This window comes from Salmo trutta, chromosome 23 (genome assembly GCF_901001165.1).
Source record: "Salmo trutta chromosome 23, fSalTru1.1, whole genome shotgun sequence".
Taxonomy (NCBI): domain Eukaryota; kingdom Metazoa; phylum Chordata; class Actinopteri; order Salmoniformes; family Salmonidae; genus Salmo; species Salmo trutta.
This window is the reverse complement of record NC_042979.1, coordinates 695,488-719,499: the sequence shown is the minus strand read 5'-3', so window position 1 is coordinate 719,499 and position 24,012 is coordinate 695,488. Positions and strand designations below refer to the sequence as shown.

At 41.4% G+C, this 24,012-nt stretch overlaps 1 protein-coding gene across 1 annotated transcript in view; it reads left to right on the top strand.

Annotated features, from left to right (window-relative positions):
* Positions 1 to 24,012, top strand: part of LOC115159075 (potassium/sodium hyperpolarization-activated cyclic nucleotide-gated channel 1-like) — a 203,474-nt gene that overhangs the window by 151,472 nt on the left and 27,990 nt on the right. The window contains exons 5-6 of the mRNA XM_029708447.1: positions 6,422 to 6,568; positions 17,085 to 17,325. Coding sequence (XP_029564307.1) covers positions 6,422 to 6,568; positions 17,085 to 17,325 — 388 coding nt within the window. The remainder of the gene's footprint in view (positions 1 to 6,421; positions 6,569 to 17,084; positions 17,326 to 24,012) is intronic.

Below are 24,012 nucleotides of genomic sequence, written 5' to 3'. Positions count from 1 at the left end.
GTACAGCATCAATCTTTAGGATGTTTTTATCATAAATCTTCAGTAATATTCCAACTGGACAATTCCAATGTCTTCAAAAAAGAAAAGGAACACAGCTAACTCTCACGGGAGTGCGTGCCACTGAACTCATGTCATTCTCTCAGCCATCTGACTCCAGGACCTCTTATTCTCTTCCCAGTCACAGTAGAAGCATGAAACAACGTTTTAAAGACTGTTGCCATCTAGTGGAAGCCTTAGGAAGTGCAAAATTAACCCTAAGTCACTGTATACTGTATAGGCAATCACTTGAAAAACTACAAACCTCAGATTTCCACACTTCCTGGTTGGAGTTTTCTCAGGATTTTGCCTGCCATATGAGTTCTGTTATACTCACAGACATCATTCAAACAGTTTTAGAAACTTCAGAATGTTTTCTATCCAAATCTACTAATGATATGCATATCCTACCTTCTGAGCCTGAGTAGCAGGCAGTTTACTATGGGCACACCTTTCATCCGTACGTCAAAATACTGCCCCCTTCCCTAGAGAAGTTAAAGTGAAGGAAGATGGGTGAAAAGTTTAATAGTTTAAAAAGTATAATATATTTCAAAAAGTTGTATGCAAGAAACCTAATCCAGATCAGTCTACACATTATAAAGCTTGAACGGGGTAAGAGGAGCAACATGCGGAAGAAGAAGAAGAAAAAATAAGAAGTATGCGTTGTAAGTCCCATATAATTAAAAGTCAGAAGTACGTCAAAGATTTAAGTGGGGGATTTTACTTTGCGATCCCCACAATGATATAGCTACATAAGAAACAGTAAGAAACAGTAACTGAAGACCTCCACAAGGGGGAAGAGCAGAGCTATGCTAAACAGGCCAAATTAATACAGAAGCCGTGGTCATGATAAGGCCAGGGCAGCTTCAAAGGATACAACACAAGCTAATACTTATCTGACACTATTAGTATTGTTTTAGCTAATAGAAGAATGTAGCTAGCTACATAAGCACAATTGAGTATCACACCATAAAGGTTATATAATTAGTACCTCACTTGTCCATGGTTACAAGGAAATACACAGAGAATACATTACGCTCCATGCATAGCTACAAACGGTGTGCTACAGTAGAAACGACATAACACGGTATACAGAAACTGTTATGATGATGTAATAAGGCACTAACTTTAATAAGAACACACACATGTCCGAAGTAAGTATTAGTAAGGAAAACAACAATGAAGGCAATGTTGGCGCCAGACAGAAAATGCGCCGGGGGGAAAAAGTTTGGGCAGGTTCTGTTTTGACTGGAGATGAGCAAATGTCTGACAACTTGACCAAGGGAAACACTGGGAGAGTGCTTGGGCTCTCATCGAAGAAGGAAGTTTGTCCAGCTCTTCCAGCTTATTGCATGCCTTAAATATAAATTGTCCGCAACCGTGAAATGGGCTACTTCTATGTGAATTGATGAGGAGGTGGAACGTATCTCATTTCAAAGTGTTGATGGAAAACTAAACTGTTATTTCAAAATAATTTGAAATTGACATGTTAAAATATAGCCTGTAGATAATTAGCATGCAGCGTGCCTTGGTTTGAGGGCAACACGAGTTAACTGTCCTGTTGTCTATCAATACATTTTTGGAACACTTAGCTCAAAAAAAACTAATGCTGAGGGGATAGTTAGAGATATTTGGAACTCAAGTGTGAAACAGTTAAAACAGGTTTTAACAGTATTCCTACTGTAGAGATTGACTCTAGATTGGATGTTGTGACAGCTGAATGACTCCATTAGGGCACAGCACTCTGCAGAGAGACTGGCTCCAGACCATATTTAGTTACCCCATATCCTACCATATGACAATCAACCCTCTGAGACATGACAACAACCACAGTCAAGACACAGTCTAAATTATGCATGGCATGTCTTTAGTACATTAATTACATTTCTTAATGTTCTCATTTGTGACCCGTTTCAGGAAACTAGGCGTATGTCGCAATTCACTACTTCACAAGAGCCATTTGAAAGTTTTTTTGGCAGAAATGCCTTCTGGAACATGTGAACTTTCATGTCCCTTAATAACAAAATTGTTTTCCATCTGTAAATAAGAATAACATTGTTCATTACGAGCCTTGTTGGTAAACCACAGAAAAAGACAGCAACCTTACCACTAGCCATGTTTGGCTAAGATAATGAGTGGGCTGGACATGCCAAGTTCGGAGTTAAACAAATCATTGGCCAGAGCGTCAAGTGTGCGCTCTAAACGCTCCGAGAATGAATCGAGATGGGTTGGGCTAAAGCTTAAGAGGGTGTGAACAATGCTGAATGCGTGTAGACAAAGAAGAGCTCTCTCACCGAAACACTAAAATGCAATTTTTTCAAAAGTGAGTTTACAAGTTTGTCAAATTTCAAAGCATAATTACTTTCCCATTGTTCCTCAAATGCAGTGTAGCTCTGAGTCTCTACTTTTGTCCAATATAAAAAACAGAACTTAAAATGTTGCTACATAAGACCGAATCCAAATGGTGTGTCACATTTACATTTTTATATTTTAGTCATTTAGCAGACGCTCTTATCCAGAGTGACTTCATCTTAAGATAGCTAGGTGGGACATCCACATATTACAGGCATAGAAAGTACATTTTTCCCCAATAAATTAGCAATCAGTAGAGTCAGAGCTAGAAGGGTGGGGACGGTCACGTGCTAGTTAAAATGCATTATTTGTTTTATTTTGGGGGGGAGGGGAGGGGGATTATTTAAGAAACTGTATGAAGAGGTTGGGTTTAAGATGTTTTTAGAAGATGGGCAGGGACTCTGCTGTCCTAGCTTCAGGGGGAATCGTATTCCACCATTGGGGTGCGAAGACAGAGAAGAGCTTGAACTGGGCTGAGCAACAGCTGCCCTCCCATAGGGGTGGGAGGGCCAAGAGAATGGAGCTGGCAGAATGGAGTGCTCTGCTTGGGGTGTAGGGTTTGAGCATAGCCTTAAGGTAGGGAGGGGCAGTTCCTCTTAGTGTTCCATAGGTAAGCAACATGGTCTTGTAGTGGATGCGAGACTGGAAGAAAGAGGAGTGTGCGGAGGAGCGGGATGACATGAGAGAACTTGGGAAGGTTGAAAACCAGGCTGGTTGCAGCATTCCTGATAAGTTGCAGAGGATTAGTGTGGAGAGCCCAGCCAATAGCGAGTTGCAGTAGTTCAGGCGGGAGAGTTCAAGTGCCTGGATTAGGACCTATGCATCTTCCTGTGTGAGGTAGTGTTATTCAAATGTTGAAGGGCATGAACCTGCAGGAGCGAGTCACTGCTTTGATGTTTGCAGAGAACGGCAGGGTGTTGTCCAGGATCATGCTATGGTTCTTTACACTCTGGGTGGGTGACACTGTGGAGTTGTCAACCATGATAGAGAGGTCTTTGAGCGGGCAGGCTTTCCCCAGGAGGAAGAACAGCTCCATCGATGTTGAGCTTGAGGTGGTGGTCCGACAAGTTGAGATATCTGCCAGGCACACAGAGATGCGTGTCACCACCTGGGTGTCAGAAGGGGGGAAGGAGAAAAGTAGTTGAGTGTCATCCGCATAGCAATGATAGGAGAGACCATGTGAGGATATGACGGAGCCGAGTGACTTTATGTAGAGAGAGAAGAGGAGAGGGCCAAGAACCGAGCCCGTGGGGACACCAGTAGTGAGAGTACGTGATGCAGAGACAGATCCTCTCCACATCACCTGGTAGGAGCAGCCTGCCAGTAGGATGCAATCCAGGAGTGTGCAGAGCCTGAGATGCCCGGATAGGGTGGAGAGGAGGATCTGATGGTTCACGGTGTTGAAGGCAGCGGATAGATCTAGGAGGATGAGAACAGGAGAGAGTCAACTTTGGCAGTGGGGAGAGCCTCCATGAACCGTCTTGAAGCCTGACTGTTTAGGGTCAAGAAGATCGTTCTGAGTGAGATAATGAGTAAGTTTATCAGAGATAGCACGCTCAAGTGTGTTGGAAAGAAAATAAAGATGGGATACAGGTCTATAGTTTTTGATGTCAGATAAGTCAAGTGTTGGTTTCTTGAGAAGGGGAGCGACTCGGGCCATTTTGAAGTCAGTGGGGATGCAGCCAGTGGTCATGGATGAGTTGATGAGGGAAGTGAGGAATGGGAGAAGGTCTCCAGAGATGGTCAGGAGAAAGGAGGAGGGACTGGGGTCGAGCGGGCAGGTTGTCAGTCAACCAGACCTCACTAGTTGCAGGATTTCATCTGGAGAGAGAGGGGAGAAAGAGATTAAGGCATCGGGTAGTTATTTGTGAGTGAGACCTGTAAACTCAATAGGCTGAGTGATTGAGTAGTGGATGTCATCAACCTTCTTTTCAAAGTGGTTGACAAAGTCATTTGCAGGGGGGGTTAAAGAGTTGGAAAATAGTTTCCTAGGGTTAGAGGCAGAAGCTTGAAATTTAGAGTGGTAGAAAGTGGCTTTAACAGCGGATACAGAGGAAGAGAAGGTAGAGTGTTGGGAGTGAAAGGATGTTCCTCCGGAACTTTAGTTTTCCAACATTTTTGCTCAGTTGCCCGCAGACCTGTTCTGTAAGCTCGTAATGAGACACTCAGCCATGGAGCAGGAGGGGAGGGCTGAGCCGGCCGGGAGGAAAGGGGACATTGCAAGTCATAGGATGCGGAAAGGGAGGAGAGTAGGGTCGAAGAGGCAGAATCAAGATACAGGAGGGAGAAGGATTTAGCAGAAGGGAGAGATGATTGGATAGAAGAGGAGAGAGTAGTGGTAGAGAAAGAGCGAAGATTGCGACGGCGCATGACCATCTGGGTAGGGACTGAGTGGTTGGAGTTGGAGGAAAGGGAGACAGAAAAGGAAACAGTGATCAGAGACCTTTATGGGGGTTGCAGTGAGATTAGTAGGTGAGCAGCCTCTAGTAAAGATGAGGTCAAGCGTATTGCCTACCTTGTGAGTCGGAGGGGATTGGGAAAGGGTGCGGTCAAAAGAGGCAAGGAGGGGAAAGAGAGAGTTGTGTAACGTGTCATATTGAACTTCTATCAATATACCTGGTAAAATAATGATTGATAAACAGTATTTGGCATGACAGGCCCCATAAAATTAATTGTGTTTTCTCAGTTTTATTTTTTCTGGTTTTTGATTAGTTTTATGTTTTCTATTCTCAGTATTACAATTATTCACAGAGAAACAGTGAGTCCATGTCAATGCTTAAATGGGGTGGCAGGTAGCCTAGTGGTTAGAGCATTGCAAGATCGAATCCCCGAGCTGACAAGGTAAAAATCTGTCGTTCCGCCCCTGAACAAGGGAGTTAACCCACTAGGCCGTAATTGAAAATAAGAATTTGTTCTTAACAGACTTGCCTAGTTAAATAAAGATAAAAACATAAGAAGAACATTTTTGAGGTCTGGAAAAAGTGTTTAATTCCCCTTTAATTTTGCATTAAGAGAGGAATGTGTGGGTATGGTGATGTTTCTGATGTTAGGCCTAGTGCTGCAACACGTCATGGCAGAGTTTGCAAAACAATGGCCAACCAATTGAAAAAAAGAATCATGACGTATAGTTCTGTCAGGTAAGCCTACTTTGCAGTTAACATTTAATTGAGAAAATGTTTGCGAAAAGTCTGTCTACTCTACCCACAATACGGTTATAATTAACAACGCTAACTGGCTATAGACAAACACGCACACCAAACAGACAGACAGGGGCAATATTGTTGGAAAATAATTGGCAGATATTGTGTTACGTTTGGATTTGTAAGCATATAGTGGCCAACCAGGGGTGGGAAAATGTCAATGTGGCTCTGATTGTATAGTAGCCCGGAGCTTAATGTTTATGACATTTTGTGATGACAAATGCATGTACTTTCAGAATTGATTGGCGAGCTACTCATATATGGGCTGCGAGATACTGGTAGCTCGTGATCTACCTATTGGAGACCCCTGACTGATGTAGTAGATCTCCCTTGTTTACGTGAGATCATGGGTAGCCTATATTGGAAGAGATGAGAGAAAGATTTGTTTAGCACTGAGTGGAAGCCTCGCTCAGAAGAGCCTCAGGCTGTAGTTGTTCTGCCACCTGCCACTTTCATACGCAATGACCTTGCATACTATTTGTCACCCCACCGTGTGTGTGTGTGTGTGTGTGTGTGTGTGTGTGTGTGTGTGTGTGTGTGTGTGTGTGTGTGTGTGTGTGCGTGTGTGTGTGTGTGTGTGTGTGTGTGCGTGCATGCATGCGAGTGTGTGCACATGCATGTGTGTTGTGTATGTCCTTGTTTCCTTTTACAATATGTTGCCTGTAATGACCGCTAATACGTTCCAATGTTACTATACCTCCAATTGCTTTTGATGCAATGTTTTGAAATCCCCACTCATAATATGACATGTCAATCAATGTGACAGCTTTTGTTGTCTGTTATTTTCGGTTCAATTGGTTTATTGACATTATCTCTTCTCTCCATCTTTACAGTACAAACAAGTGGAGCAGTACATGTCATTCCACAAGCTACCTGCAGACATGCGGCAGAAGATCCATGATTACTATGAGCATCGCTATCAAGGCAAGATCTTTGACGAGGACAATATCCTGAGTGAGCTCAACGACCCGCTTAAAGAGGTGAGAATGATGCCTTTGTTGTCTGTTGTATTTGAAGGCTACGTCCCAAATGGCACACTATTCCCTATATAGTGAACTACTTAGGCCACTCTGATAAGAAATGGTGCACTATATAGGGAATATGGTGTCATTTGGGATGAACATTAAGGCTTTGTGAATGGACATTTGTCACAGTTATTCATTCTGCAACAACAAGGCAATATTTTCTTCATACACTCTCTAAGCATCTCTAATGGAGCAAACATAGAGTGCTGAGTGGTTTTATCTCTAATTCATATATATTTAATGCATTTATGACATATTAATACTTTAGATATCATACAACGACCAGGTGAATTTTCTTCAGCGAATGAATCGTCATTAATATTCAGTTGAAAGTATCTCTGTAGAAGGTTTTTGTTAATCTCATGTGCTCTGTAACAAATTTAAAGGACAAACTGCAAAACAATAATCACTACAACTGGTGGAACACAAGCTGAACGTTAATCAGCGTAACATATATTTTTATTGGCATAAAGACATTAAGTTGCTCAAGAATTCAATATACAGCGAGATACTGTATATAGAAGTGAGATACATAAAAGTGAGATTATATTTTAATCTGATTAGTGTTTATGCCCATTAACACTAGAACTGCTGGGCCTCGAGTGACCCCCCTTCAAGCCAATGAGCAGTCATTCTGACTGCAACATTCTAATAGTGTAATGAATAAGTTTATTATGCTATCGCAAAAAGTACAATTTGGTTAGGTCAGAGTAGACTGACAAGACTGGTTTGATTAGGTGGACTGGTGGATATACAGTGCCTTCAGAAAGTATTCAAAACCCTTTACTTTTTCCACATTTTGTTGTGTTACAGCCTGAATAAAACATTTATTAGAATTGGGAATTTTCTGTCACCGGCCTACACACAATACCCCATAATGTCAAAGGGGAATTATGCTTTTCGAAATGTTTACAAATTAATTAAAAATGAAAAGCTGAAATGTCTTGAGTCAATAAGTGTTTAACACCTTTGTTATGGCAAGCCTAAATAAGTTCAGGAGTAAATACTGTCTTAACACTAGAACCACCTGGCCTTTCAGCATATAAGTGCCTGCTAGAGAATGGTGAAAGGTGTTTTCCAGCTATTGCTGCACTTATAATGTTAAGCTAAACATTCTGAAATACACATCAACAACCGTTGTTTTATATAGCTTAACACAAAATAGATATTTGTCTCCACTAGGCTGCGACATACACTACATGTATGTGCACATAAACAAAATCATGGGCATTAATATGGAGTTGGTCCCCCCTTTGCTGCTATAACATCCTCCACTTTTCTGGGATGCATTCCACTAGATGTTGGTGCACATTGCTGCAGGGACTTGCTTCCATTCAGCCACAAGAGCATTAGTGAGGTCGGGCACCAAACTTTACAATTGGCACTATGTATTGGGGCAGGTAGCGTTCTCGGACTGCCAGGCGGTGAAGCATGATTCATCACTCCAGAGAACGCGTTTCCACTGCTCCAGAGTTCAATGGTGGCGAGCTTTACACTACTCCAGTCAACGCTTGGCATTGTGCACGGTCATTTTAGGCTTATGTGCGACTGCTCAGCCATGGAAACCCATTTCATGAAGCTCCCGACGAACAGTTCTTGTGCTGGCGTTGCTTCCAGAGGCCGTTTGGAACTCGGTAGTGAGTGTTGCAACTGAGGACAGACGTTGTTTACATGCTACGTGCTTCAGCACTTGGTGGTTCCCGTTCTGTGAGCTTGTGTGTCCTACCACTTCGCGGCTGAACCGTTTCCATTTCACAATAACAGCACTTACAGTTGACCGGGGCAACCCTAGCAGGGAAGAAATTTGTCGAACTGACTTGTTGGAAAGGTGCCATCCTATGACTGTGCCATGTTGAAAGTCACTGAGCTCTTCAGTATGGTCATTCTACTGCCAATGTTTGTCTATGGAGATTGCATGGCTTTTTGCTCGATTTTATACACCTGTCAGCAATGGGTGTGGCTGAAATAGCCGAATCTACTAATTTGAAGGGGTGTCCACATACCTTTGTATATATAGTGTACAAGTGTGAAGTGTATCCTAAGTTTACGAAATAACGATCAAAATTCTGTTCAATCATAGCCTGGGGTGGTCTAGCTGCTAGCTGTTAGGGCTGCTGCCTTCAGCGCACTTGACCTACCGTGTCAGCGTGGGTTCGATTCTGTCCCTTCTGGCACAAATAACTAAATCCCTGCTATTGACTTGATTTATATGGACAGTCCAGGTATATTTTACCACTGATCTTGATAAGAAATGACTGTACCCGACAGTTGCAGATAACATAAATATGAAACAAATAAAATAATAACAGTAAGCTACACCAACATTAGTTTCCAGTCATACAATGTGTTGGGTAAATTGCCACAGTAGATTTGCCGTGGTAAACTAGGAAATACTCTATTTCTATTGTATGGAATGCTTGTTGAATAGATACATTGCCCTTTCTCTGTTAAAAAAGGACTAAGTTGTTCTGATGACAATACCAACCAGAGGGAAAACATTTTTAAAGACTTTGGTTGCAAGCAGGACTAAAGGACGATTTATGCTTGATCCGAAAATGTGGTCGGAGACTTCGTATGGACGGTGTGGCGCAATTGCGGAGCCTCTGGAGGCATTCAGAGGCCAAATCAAGCTCTGTACCGCATCGCCTTGCGCCTCTCGAATTCTGTAACAATCCAGAAGGCTCTGTATACGTCCGCATTGACATGATTGGTTGACGGTAGGTGATGGCGGGAGGTCCAGTACAAACACAAACTCACTTCCTTGACAACTTCCTTCACAACAGCTCTGTGCTACTCTGCGAAGCGCAAGAAGTATGAATGCCCTGACTTCTGCAGAGGCCGTATCACCATAAATGCTTCACGGGCAATGCAGAAGTCGGATTGACCATGCAGCGCCTTTAAGGCAGATAGGAAGAGGCGAACCAAGAGGGCTCACTCTCGCCAAAATCTGTCCAGAATCATCCCAATGCACCCCTAAACAGACCTAAACATCTCGTCATAGTATACAGATCTCTGACTAAGGTAAAACCGATGTCATCTTTTAGGGAGCTGTAATGAGGTGACCAATAATGGTTGCAATTGAAATCAGCCGTTTGGGTGAATTTAACTCATATTGATGGTTTAATGAGACATCAGCTGGCGATAATCTAGTGCCATTGATGGTTGCAATAGGCTCCTTGTTATTCGATTATATTCCAATAGGCTACAATTTGTAGGCTTACCATTAGCCTAGCCATTGTCACATATTGAATGGTGTGAAAACCGATAAAAGGCTACTGTTTGTGTTTCCCTGGCTGAGTTGATGAACTGATTCGGCCATCAGTTGATTGACAGATGTTGGCCTAGTTCTGTAGAACGATAAACTTTTCTCCAGAGTGGATGCTCATCCCCGTTTTATAGTTAGGCTATGTCTATTTTGCAGAGGTGGGTAGAGTAATGAAAATCTGTACTTAAGTAACAGTACTTTTACTTAGATTGTCGTTTACTGAAGCAAAAGTAAAACTAGCCATCAAACTACTCAAGTAAGAGTAAAAAAATCGAAAAATCCTATCGCCATTAGCATAACAAAATTTTATATATATATTTTTTCAAATATAGGACTATGTTATATCGTTTTATAGATACACCTCTCCTGAATCGAACCACGTCGTCCGATTTCAAAAAGGCTTTACAGCAAAAGCAAAACATTAGATTATGTTAGAGGAGTATATCGTAAAAGTAGCCACATAGCCATTTTCCGACCAACCACATGCATCACAAATAACCAAAAAACAGCTAAATGCAGCACTAACCTTTGACAATCTTCATCAGATGACACACCTAGGACATCAAAGCTGCGCCTTGGTCCATTCTTGACGACGGTTGTTACAGTCATGTTGGAAAAATATTTATTAAGAGTGCATGTGTCAGCCGGTTGTTATCAATACCTAGCTTACTGCTACATTAAAATAAACCAACGTTTTGGAAATGCATAACGCCATCTAACCAGTTATCAGAGAATGTTAGATAAATGCAGTTACTGTGGCAAGAAAAAGTATGTGAACCCTTTGGAAATACCTGGATTTCTGCCTAAATTGGTCATAGAATTTGATCTAAACTTCATCTAGGTCACAATAATATACAAACACAATCTGCTTAAACTAATAACACACAAACATGGTGAACACACCATGTAAACATTCACAGTACAGGTTGGAAAAAGTATGTGAACTCTTGGATTTAAAAACTGGTTGACAATCCTTTGGCAGCCAAACATTTTCTGTAGTTGCGGATCAGACTTGCACAATGGTCAGGAGGAATTTTGGACAATTGTTCTTTACAAAACTGTTTCAGTTCAGCAATATTCTTGGGATGTCTGGTGTGAACTGCTCTCCTGAGGTCATGCCACAGCATCTAAATTGGGTTGAGGTCAGGAATCTGACTGGGCCATTCCAGAAGGCATATTTTCTGCTGTTGAAGCCATTCTGTTGTTGATATACTTCTGCGTTTTGGGTCATTGTCCTGTTGCATCACCCAACTTCTGTTGAGCTTCAATTGGCGGACAGGTAGCCTAACATTCTCCTGCAAAATGTCTTGATAAACTTGGGAATTAATTTTTCCGTTGATGATAGCAAGCTGTACAGTCCCTGAGGCAGCAAAGCAGCCCCAAACCACGATGCTCCCTCCACCATACTTTACAGTTGGGATGAGGTTTTGATGTTGGTGTGCTGTGCCTTTTTTTCTCCACACATAGTGTTCTGTGTTCCTTTCAAACAACACAATTGTAGTTTCATCTGTCCACAGAATATTTTGCCAGTAGCGCTGTGGAACATCCAGGTGCACTTTTGCAAACTTCAGACGTGCAGCAATTCTTTGAGGACACCAGTGGCTTCTTCCATGGTGTCCTCCCATGAATACCATTCTTGTTTACTGTTTTACGTATCGTAGACTTGTTAACATAGATGTTAGCATGTTCCAGAGATTTCTGTAAGTCTTTAGCTGACACTCTAGGATTCTTCTTAACCGCATTGAACATTCTGCACTGTGCTCTTGCAGTCATCTTTGCAGGACGGCCACTCCTAGGGAGAGCAGCAACAGTGCTGAACTTTCTCCATTTATACTGTAGACAATTTGTCTTACCATGGACTGATGAACATCAAGGCTTTTAGAGATACTTTTGTAATGCTTTCCAGCTTTATGCAAGTCAACAATTCTTAATCTTAGGTCTTCTGAGATCTCTTTTGTTTGATGCATGGTTCACATCAAGCAATGCTTCTTGTCAATAGCAAACTCACATTTTGTGAGTGTTTTTTGTAGGGCAAGGCAGCCCCAACCAACATCTCCAATCACGTCTCATTGATTGGACTCCAGGGAAGCTGACTCCTGACTCCAATTTGCATTTGGAGAAGTCATTAGCCTACATTTTCCAACCGACACTGTGAATGTTTAAATGATGTATTCAATAAGAAAAATACAATAATTTGTGTGTTATTAGTTTATGCACACTATGTTTGTCTATTGTTGTGACTTAGATGAAGATCAGATGAAATTTGATGACGAATTTATGCAGAAATCCAGGTAATTCCAAAGGGTTCACATACTTTTTCTTGCCACTGTATCTTAGCCAGTAAGTTTGCCAGCCAGCTAACATTAGCTATTTAGCCAACTAGCTGTTAGCCTTGCCAACCACCACGGTTATGGTTTGCAAGCTAGAGCCCAACTAAAAGGCCAGCATCCCTGAGACGCCTCTTCAATGTTGACGTTGAGACTGGTGTTTTGTACTTGTCCTCTTGTTCACTTGTGCACCGGGGCCTCCCACTCCTCTTTCTATTCTGGTTAGCACCAGTTTGCGTTGTTCTGTGAAGGGAGTAGTACACAGCATTGTACGAGATCTTCAGTTTCTTGCTCGCATGGAATTGCCTTCATTTCTCAGAACAAGAATAAACTGACGAGTTTCAGAAGAAAGGTCTTTATTTCTGGCCTTTTTGAGCCTGTAATCGAACCCACAAATGCTGATGCTCCAGATACTCAACTAGTCTAAAGGAGGCCAGTTTTATTGCTTCTTTAATCAGCACCACAGTTTTCAGCTGTGCTAACATAATTGCAAAAGGGTTTTCTAATGATCAATTAGCCTTTTAAAATGATACACTTGGATTAGCTAACACAATGTACCATTGGAACACAGGAGTGATGGTTGCTGATAATGGGCCTCTGTACGCCTATGTAGATATTCTTTAAAAAAATCTGCCGTTTCCAGCTGCAATTGTAACGGCTGTTGTAGAGAGGAGACCAAAGCGCAGCGTGTTGAGTGCTCATTATGAATATTTGTTTTAACTCAGAACACTAAAGAAAAAATAACAAAGAGAAAACAAAAGCGCACAGTTCTGTCAGGTACAGAAAACTAAACAGAAGACAACTACCCACAAAAAAACACTACTTAAGTATGATCTCCAATTAGAGACAACGGGAACCAGCTGCCTCTAATTGGAGATCATCCCCCTCCAAAACAAATATAGAAATAGAAAACTAGAACCTAAACATAGATATACAAAACATAGAAAAACACCCCTTGTCACGCCCTGACCTACTCTACCATAGAAAATAACATCTTACTATGGTCAGGACGTGACAGCAATAGTCATTTACAACATTAACAATGTCTACACTATATTTCTGATCAACTTGATTTTATTTTAATGAACTTAAAAAAAATAAAAAATATTCAGAAACAAGGACATTTCTAAGTGACCCCAAACTTTTGAACAGTAGTTCATTTTCAATAGATTTGCAAACATTTCTACAAACATGTTTTCACTTTGTCATTGTGGGGTATTGTTTGTGGATGGGTGAGTGAAAACATTTAGTTAACCCATTTTGAATTGAGGCTGTAACACAACAAATTGTGGAATAAGTCAAGGGGTATGAATACTTTCTGAAGGCACTCTAAGCCTGTCTGCACCATCTTGCAGATGTCCTCCAGCACAGGTAGTCTCCAATGAAGACTGACATCAAACAAAGTCTGTAGGCTGTACAGTTTAAATGACGGTCTCATTCAAAGTTGACTTAATATCTATCAATGTGCTCAATTTCATAAAAAGGTAAATGGTACTCAAGATATTGGAATAACGTTACAATGTCTATAGCATTCATGAAAATGTATTTCACAATATAATTTCAAGTTTAATATGATGTCATTTTTTTACTCTGAATGAATTTCAAGGAGGGTCAGGTAAGTGTTACAACAGTCAAACAACAATCGATATTGAAATTTCACTATCATATCAGTCATGTTACTAGTATGCAAATCAGTCTGATTTGTATACTTGTAGCATGAATGATAGTAAAATGTGTTTCAGCATGGAATTAAACATCAAGGTAGGTATTTAGGTAATAATCAAATAGTGCAAATATCAATTGCCATAGTCAACTCAATCATATTTTTTCCTGCCATGGAGGCATCTTCCTTCTCTTCCGAACCTCTCCTTTCCACTTTGAAGGTTATTTTATTTTCTTGGCTGGCCCATTCTCCTTTCCCCTTTGATGTGCCACTACAAGCTGTAAATAAAAAGACACACAAAAAAAGTTATTTCTAGTATATTGCACAAAATGCTTACTGAGCTGATACACTGATTGTACTGTATGGCAGATGTGCTTATAGGCCCTGTCATAAAAACAGAATGACATTTATACACACACACAGAGAGAGTGATAGAGAGCAATGGACTGAGAGGATGCTGTGCTGGACTGACCGGTTGATCGAGCTAATGTTAGCTAGATACATGGCTGGCACTGCAGCTAGCTAACTAGCTTAGCCAGCTTAACTAGTGGCAACGTAATGTGATAGCTAGTTAGCCATTGCCAGACATCTGATTAATCAGCCAACAAGCAGAGATCATATGGGGAGCTTAAAACAGGAGTTTCAACTTTGTCTGTCAGATTCTAGGTTAGCCAAAGGTAACTAGCTAGCTAGTTAGCTACCTAGCCATTTTATTTGCACTCACCCTCAAAACACAATTTCAAATGCCAAATTATATCTAAGAAATATTTATCTTACTCCAGAAATATATATACTGAACAAAAATATAAAATGCAACATGCAACAATTTCAAAGATTTTAATGAGTTACAAGTAGGCCCACCCACTTGGCAGCCAAGCCCAGCCAATCAGAATTAGTTTTTCCCCACAATAGAGCTTTATTACAGACAGAAATACTCCTCAGCACCCCCCTTCAGATGATCCCACAGGTGTAACATGTTAAACCTGCCACAGGTTTAACCTGCTTCTTGAGATGCCACACCTGTCAGGTGAATGGATTATCTTGGCAAAGGAGAAATGCTCATTAACAGGGATAAGGACAAATTTGTGCAGATTATTTGAGAGAAATAAGCTTTTTGAGCGTATGTAACTGAAGTGGTTTGGTAAAATGTAATGGAGTAAAACGTAAATACAGCCCACAGAGAGTAACTAGAAAAGTAATAGTTACTCAAAAAATGTAAAGGAGACTGGGCCGGATTCAAAACAACTCCAACTCTGGCACATGTGTGCCGAGGTCAGCAGCTATAACCACTGGGCCACATAGGTATTGAGGAAGTCAGTAATTTATTCTATTACTTGCCTTTAACATATGATAAAACAATTGATCTAAAACAATGGATTTTCCCTAATGAAAAATACATCACGTAAGAATTCATACAAGATGCTCTGTAGCATGCACATAGCCTACATAGGCTACTTGAACTGACGCCCAGTGAACCGGCAGTCTAAGTTATTGTATAGCCTACAAACACTGCTTCCAGCTGCCCCCTGGCAGTGATTCTAAATATTCAATATTCATTCAAATCCTCCTGCTGCAGGATTATTTTCCTCCTGCAATGAAAGGGGTCAAATTAAGATTAGACATTTGTACACAGTAAAGAACAGGATAGCATATACACAGTAGAGCACAAGCATAGGTCTATATAGCATAGTAAAGCACAGCCCAGATATCCCAGTCTAGCTCAGAATATCCAAAATAAGACAGATCCACAGAGCACTGAACTGGACAGGACCACATATTTCACCCCATCCCAGCATAGCAGAGCATGGTACAGGAGTCCCGTGTGGCTCAGTTGGTAGAGCAAGGCGCTTCTTACGCCAGGCTTGTGAATTGGATTACCATAGGTGACCAGTATGAAAATGTATGCACACACTGGATAAGAGCATCTACTAAATTATGTGAATGTAAAATGTACAGTTCAGTGCATGACAGCGATAACCAGCTTTATCATGGCAGAAAAAGGGTGTAGGTGGGTGATGATGACGCTCTTCGTAATGTGAGAAAACAGTTAATGCTTTATCTCCATAATTTCTGGAGCTGGCCGGCCGTCATTTTGTTATTTAGCTATTTATACTGCCAGGCACCGCTGCCATGTGACAAGTTTGCTGCTTTAACTAGATAAAGTCTAAAGATTGTTTCCCCACTGGAGTCGGGCCTGACCAGGCCGGGCTGAATACTGGGTATCTTAGTCATTATTCATTGTACATGATTGAGGTCAGAACCCATGGCTTTGGCTGGCCCACTGCTACTGTTGTCTCAGTACTGAGCTAACAGCATCAAGCCCAGCCAGACAGGAGATTGGCTGATGTCACTTTGGCCTGGATGCTCCCATTGGAGAGTCATCATCCCTCACAAGAAGTGAGTAAGGGATTAGTGGAGCAGTGAAGGCCAGGCTCTGTCAGTTTGTCTCTCTGCATGGCAGACTGAGGAGCAGAGAGTCGAGGTGCTACTCAGTAAAAAATCTGAATGGCACAGTGAAGCTACAGAGACGGAGACATAAGAGTAGAGGGGACTGGAGAGGTGGGTAAGGGAGGTGCTAGTAAGTAAACATCCCAATACAGGAAACAATCTCCAACAATACCTGAGGGTTGATGTGTCTGAGGAGATGAGAAAGATGACTGGCTTTCACTGAGGTCAAACTCATCATCATCAGACAATAGTTCCTGACCATTTTCTACAGAACCTTTTTTTTCCTTATACCTTGAATATATACCAAGCTAAAACATGGAAACAAAGCATTTTATTAACCACCCCTGAATGACCCCATACATAAAGCAATCGCTGGTTGTGTCTGAGGAGACCAGAATGACTGGCCTCTACTGAGGCAATGATCATCGTATTCAATAGACAATAGCACACAAGTTCTCCAAAGAGTGATGAAAAGTGGCTCAGAGATAAGGGAAAATTGGAGAATTCCCCAAAGAGTGATGAAAAGTGGCTCAGAGATAAGGAAGGGAAAATTGGAGAACTAACAAATTGGAGAACTAACAAAAAACTAACAAAAAGACATAGCTTTTCCTGTCTAAAATCCAATAAACAAATTATTCATGAATTAAGTCTAATAGAGTAGAGGGACACGTCAGGGTTGACCACTATCACCACTCTTATTCCCTTTTGTTATAGTCATACAATTTTTAAGTATTTAAGTACCAAAAACTATATTTTCTTTTTTTTTAGGAAATTGTGAACTTCAACTGCCGGAAGCTTGTGGCTACCATGCCACTGTTCACCAACGCAGACCCCAACTTCGTGACGGGCATGTTAAGCAAGCTGAAGTTTGAGGTGTTCCAACCCAATGATTACATCATCAGAGAGGGCACCGTGGGCAAGAAGATGTACTTCATCCAACATGGTGTGGCCAGTGTTATCACCAAGCTCAACAAAGAGATGAAGCTGACTGACGGCTCCTACTTTGGAGGTACATAGAGAAAACAGAAAAACAAAGACATCCTGCATGTTTTCTACAGTACCAATTTTCGCTTAGACAGACACCAAGCTATAATATGGAAACAGGGAACTGTGTCAAAGACCACTGTGTAGGCATACTCAGACTCACTCCATCCACTCAAATCCTCTTTTGCCTTCGCTTTGATGTTTGCCAAGTCCCATCACTGCAGATAAAACATTTTGGGACAGAAGTTAGCTTCTCATATTACATAACGTTCATCTGGATGGGGTGGTGGAAGGCGGGGTTGAGGGGGATGAAGAGAGGACAGGCCAAGCCAGGGATCAAGGCTCAGATCACCCAGAGGACAAAAAAAGGTTGCATGTCTGTCTGCTCTGCATTGGGGTCTGTAGCAGCACCCAACAGGGAATGTTCCTTCTCCGTAATTGAGGGAGTAATTCATCCATCCCTCTAGAATGTTATACAAATCATCAAATATTTTTCCATCAAACTATCCATTTAAAAGGCAGTTGTTTACATTGCCAAATGTTCTGGGGTGTGTCCTTGTTGTGCAAAAGAGACAGGCTAACTATTTTTAGAGGGACATTTCATTTTTCATTTGATCCAAGTTCAACCCCCCACCCACCCCCCCCCCCCCCCTTCCCACGGAAAGATGACTTAAGATTGTAAGTATATCTTCTGGCTGTGTGGTATGCAATCATGTAGTCTTCCAGATAGATATGGCCTGCCTGAGAAGAAAAATGTGAATCAAGAAATGAATGAGTGGAGGGTTTTTTCACTAAAACTCTCCTGCTGTCCGAATAACCTCACATCCGATTATTTTGTCGAAACATCGAATTGAATTGAAACCAGGTAAAAACAGCAAAGCAATCAAAAGCAGTACCATACCTTGCATTTGATGCATGTTAGATAAACAAATATATTGTATTGTAATCAAATGAATCATTGACTAATATAAATTCCCTGAATTCATTCAGCTTTCATGTCATTATGTTCCTTGGGCACAGTCAGACTTGTCCTGTCCTGACACAGCACAACACAACACTGTAGACAGGGCTGAATCTGATTAGAACATAGTGGACCAGTGAAACGGTAACACTTTACTTGACACCCAGCATTATAAGTTATGACACATTCATAAACATGTCATAATATTTCATAACAGCTGACATAACCTATTATAATATGGTCATAATACTTTCATGACACTTATTTAGACATGTTGTAACATATACTGTACTACGTTATTCAATAGCTGGTTATGACTCCTACATAAGTATCAAAACCCTCAAAACCTACCACACAAGAGAAAACATTCCATTACACCATAGTCTACGTGTTAACAGTATGTTTATGATATATACAATCTTTTGAAATTTACCTTGATAAATGATCATTGTAATTGCGCACACATTGATGTCAGACATCCACCTACCCCAATGCTCCGTTGCTGATGACAGGGATGAATGCAGGAGCAGATTTCAGGAGGAGGACAAGACACCCTCTTTTTGACTGATGACTGACATAAGGGCATGTATGTGATAGGCCTATCTGGCATATATGACTTTGATGGTCATAATGCTTCTTGACAGTGTCATGAAGTGTATATTCTTAGTCTAAGTAAAGTGACAGAGGATTGTCATAATGTTTCATGACAGTGTCATTAAGTGTATTTTCTATGATGAAAAAATTATGAAAAAAACATGACTAAAGAATGAATTAAAACAAAATAAATGATTTAAGAAATATACTTTCAAATGAAAGAAAACTTGGCAGGGAAAAAAAGAATTTGAATAAATGTGGGGTTTGACACTATTATGTAGGTGTAATAACCAACCATAAAATAACACATATGTCACAACAAGTGTAAATATATGGGTCATAACAGTGTTATGTCCATATTATGACAAGTTATGTCAGCTGTTATGACATACAGTTGAAGTCAGAAGTTTACATACACTTAGGCTGGAGTCATTAAAACTCGTTTTTCAACCACTCCACAAATTTCTTGTTAACAAACTATAGTTTTTGCAAGTCAGTTAGGACATCTACTTTGTGCATGACACAAGTAATTTTTCCAACAATTGTTTACAGACAGATTATTTCACTTATAATTTACTGTATCACAATTCAAGTGGCTCAGAAGTTTACATACACTAAGTTGACTGTGCCTTTAAACAGCTTGGAAAATTCCAGAAAATTATGTCATGGCTTTAGAAGCTTCTGATAGGCTAATTGACATAATTTGAATCAATTGGAGGTGTACCTGTGGATGTATTCCAAGGCCTACCTTCAAACTCAGTGCCTCTTTGCTTGGCGTAATTGGAAAATCAAAATAAATCAGCCAAAAAAATTGTAGACCTCCACAAGTCTGGTTCATCCTTGGGAGCAATTTCCAAATGCCTGAAGGTACCACGTTCATCTGTACAAACAATAATACGCAAGTATAAACACCATGGGACCACGCAGCCATCATACCGCTCAGGAAGGAGATGCGTTCTGTCTCCTAGAGACTAATTTACTTTAGTGCGAAAAGTGCAAATCAATCCCAGAACAACAGCAAAGGAACTGTGAAGATGCTGGAGGAAACAGGTACAAAAGTATCTACTTCCACAGTAAAACAAGTCCTTTATTGATATAACCTGAAAGGCCGCTCAGCAAGGAAGAAACCACTGCTCCAAATCCGTCATAAAAAAGCCAGACTACAGTTTCCAACTGCACATGGGGACAAAGATCGTACTTTTTGGAGAAATGTCCTCTGGTCTGATGAAACAAAAATAGAACTGTTTGGCCATAATGACCATCGTTATGTTTGGAGGAAAAAGGGGGAGGCTTGCAAGCCGAAGAATACCATCCCAACCGTGAAGCACGGGGGCGGCAGCATCAAGTTTTGCGGGTGCTTTGCTGCAGGAGGGACTGGTGCACTTCACAAAATAGATGGCATCATGAGGCAGGAAAATATGTGAATATATATTGAAGCAACATCTCAAGACATCAGTCAGAAAGTTAAATCTTGGTCGCAAATGGGCCTTCCAAATGGACAATGACCCCAAGCATACTTCCAAAGTTGTGGCAAAATGGCTTAAGGACAAAGTCAAGGTATTGGAGTGGCCATCACAAAGCCCAGACGTCAATCCTATGGAAAATTTGTGGGCAGAACTGAAAAAGTGTGTGCGAGCAAGGAGGCCTACAAACCTGACTCAGTTACACCAGCTCTGTCAGGAGGAATGGGCCAAAATTCACCCAACTTATTGTGGGAAGCTTGTGGAAGGCTACCCACAATGTTTGACCCAAGTTAAACAATTTAAAGGCAATGCTACCAAATTCTAATTGAATGTATGTAAACTTCTGACCCACTGGGAATGTGATGAAAGAAGTAAAAGATGAGAGAAATCATTCTCTCTACTATTATTCTGACATTTCACATTCTTAAAATAAAGTGGTGAATTTTTACTAGGATTAAATGTCAGGAATTGTAAAAAACTTAGTTTAAATGTATTTGGCTAAGGTGTATGTAACCTTCCGACTTGAACTGTATTATAACATGGGCAAATTAAGGCTGTAATCAGAATGGGTCACAGCGAGGGTGCAGTTAGCAGATCCATCTAGAGATTGTACTGTAGTGTACTGCTTCAGCTCTGCACTTTTTGGGTAGCGTCCCAAATGACACCCTATTCTCCATATAGTGTACTACTTTTGACCAAGGCCCATAAGGCTCTGGTCAAATGTAATGCACTATATAGGGACTTTCAGGCGTGTCACCAGTGAACTCTGTTTAGTTTGAGCTTGATGTGTGTGGTGGTGGCACTGTAAGCCCCCAAATGGATGGGAAATCTAATTGAAATGAAAGAAAGCTTCCACTTCTTTTGATGCACAAAGGGTGTGTGTGTGTGTGTGTGTGTGTGTGTGTGTGTGTGTGTGTGTGTGTGTGTGTGTGTGTGTGTTTGTGTGTGTGTGTGTGTGTGTGTGTGTGTGTGTGTGTGTGTGTGTGTGTGTGTGTGTGTGTGTGTGTGTGTGGCCAGTCATTCTACCACGTTATGCTGAAACCAGGCCCCTTCTCCATCCAGCTGCCCATCTGGTGGGTAGTGATATTTTTAACTCGTCTGTTTGTCTTTGCATGAGTATGGCATTAAGAGATGAGCTCTGACTTTGGAGCAGCTGGTCCAGTCAGGAAACTCCCTACTTCCCCTCCACTGAACCACACTATCAGCATCATAATATAGCAGCCATTGGACCAGGCCATAACCGGCAATGCTAGGCTAGCTGCGCCCAGTGCCACTGGAAATTGAATGTCATTACCATATTGAACATTGGATTAGCATTAGTCAGGAGACTCACTACTTCCCCTCCACTAAACCACACTATCAAAATCATAACATAGCCCAGCTCTTGGGTCCATGGCAAAATGAGATGTATGACACATGAAGTGATGGCAAATTACCCAGGGTTCCCCAGGGGTCAATGGTGATGACATGTGACAGGAAGGGGCGATGAAGAGATACATCAGATCATGTGGAGCGGTACTAAGTAGGAGAGTCACACTCTCCTAGGCCTCACACTTCGAGGCCTGGTTGTCCAGATGACTAGTCTACCTCATTCCCACAACAGATCTGGGTTCAAATACTATGAATATTATTTGAACCCAGGTCTGCTTGTCATCAAAATGACTTTGCAACAAGGCTGGATGCCTTGGCTCTGTTCCCACACTGTTTGCCCTGAAGGAGATACAGGACAGGAGAGATAAGCTAACTGATTGTCCACTCATTTGTGAGAGTGACAGAAACACCTTCTCATTGCTCGCCCACTCAGGCGGCTAACAGCTAATGTTCCTCCTTTCCTCTGGGCCGCCAGTCACAAACTGTAAAACAATACAATTAACTCCAGATACAACCAACTCTATATCTGCTTTTAGCTGCTGTGTATTTCTTATTGATAGCTCATTATTTTTTGTCTCTTTCTTTCTCTATGAATAGTGTACTTTCTGTTGGACTGGGATGTTAAGGAAGTAATTAGAGTGAAGAGATTATGGGTACAGAGGGGGGACGGTGTGGCAGTTTGGCTCTGGCTGTGTCCCAAATGGCATTTCCTATGCAGTGCATTACTTTTGACAAGAACCCTATAGGCACTACATCGGGAACAGGGTGCAATTTCAGACGCATCCAGTGTGGCCACCTCCTGTCATATTGCAACCCATGGAGTCTCTCTGTGCCAACATAGATTGCACTGAAGAGATTTTTTCATTGTAAGAGCACTAACACCTTGTTCACACTCGCAGCTTGAGCGTGCTGTTTTCATATCCTGCGGGATACAGCAGGCAACTCTAGCAGCGAAAGCTTTTCACAGAGGAAATCTAGGCTGTGAAAGTCAAGAGCATTTTCCTCTAATAATTCATACCTCTTTTCATTCACTGTGCTGCAAATATGACTCACTGTTCTGCTCTAAAGAAAATATTGCAGTATATGGACATGTTTGTCTATACACTATCAATAAATAGTAACCCAAGCATCAGCTAACATCAGCTAGCCCCTGGGGACAAGATGTGCAAGGTTTACTTTCCCAGTGACCCTCTTTTCTGATAGGTCTGTTTGGATGGTCTGACCCCACAGTACCAGGGTTGATAATTACCTTTCCTGAATTAGAACCAAGAATAGCATCAGTCAACATGTCCAAGGGCAGAGGGATTGGTCTAGGAATTAGGGAAGCAAGTCTAGCACATTAGGTCCCAGTGGCTAACATATTGTACATGTCATCTGGGTAGGTACTGAAGGTCTGGGATAGGGACCAGGACATCAGCAGAGTTCTGTCTACCACTTCGATATGAAGCAAAGGTATTGGAACTACACTCGCTACATACAGGCCAGGCTCACCGGAGCTGAGAACCAGCACTTCAAATGTTTTACTGCTTGAGCTCCTTTTCCTCTTATAGAATATAAAGCTGGAAAGTGTTGCAGAGTTCCTGCACCTATATATAAACAGCACCCAAATGAATACCAGCACCTATTTCAGTCCAAGTCAAGAAATGAGGCCAGGATTAAATCCATCATTGATTAACTATACCTGTGCACAGCGATAGACTTTTAAAGGCAATTGCCCTGATGATCACTGAGATCATGATCGCTGCAAATGCTGAGGATGTCGGCTCAGGAAGAACTCATCTTCAAAGTTCAATCACAGTTCACCAGGATGTAATCTGTGTTTGTTTTAATCCTGGCCACTGTGTCTATACAGTATACAGTATGTACTGTACATACTCAACACTAGACAGCAGCAGTATCAGCAGCCAGCCAGTACATACAGTGATTTTTCTGACTCATTAGCTCAAAGTGACAACATGATGAATTGACTCTGCATAGATCTAGTTACAACACAGCAGCCATCACTTTATTTACATGCACATTAGGTTATCATGCCACCAGATCCAGCTGTACCTTGGAAACTGCTCACTCTTCATTTATATGGTCATTTGTCCAATGTTGGAGGTTGCACACCCCAGATTAGGTTAGAGCTGGTCTTTGTTATGGCTGTAATTACTCAGTCCATTGCTTCCTCCCTCCCTGTGTGTCTATCAGAGATCTCCAGTACTAACAAACAAAGGTATTACTGACAACGGAACAGATTTTGGCCATGAAGCCTTAGTCAGAATAGACACCAAACAGAAAGAGTTTATAAGTAGTGTACACACATCCAGTAGTAATGAAA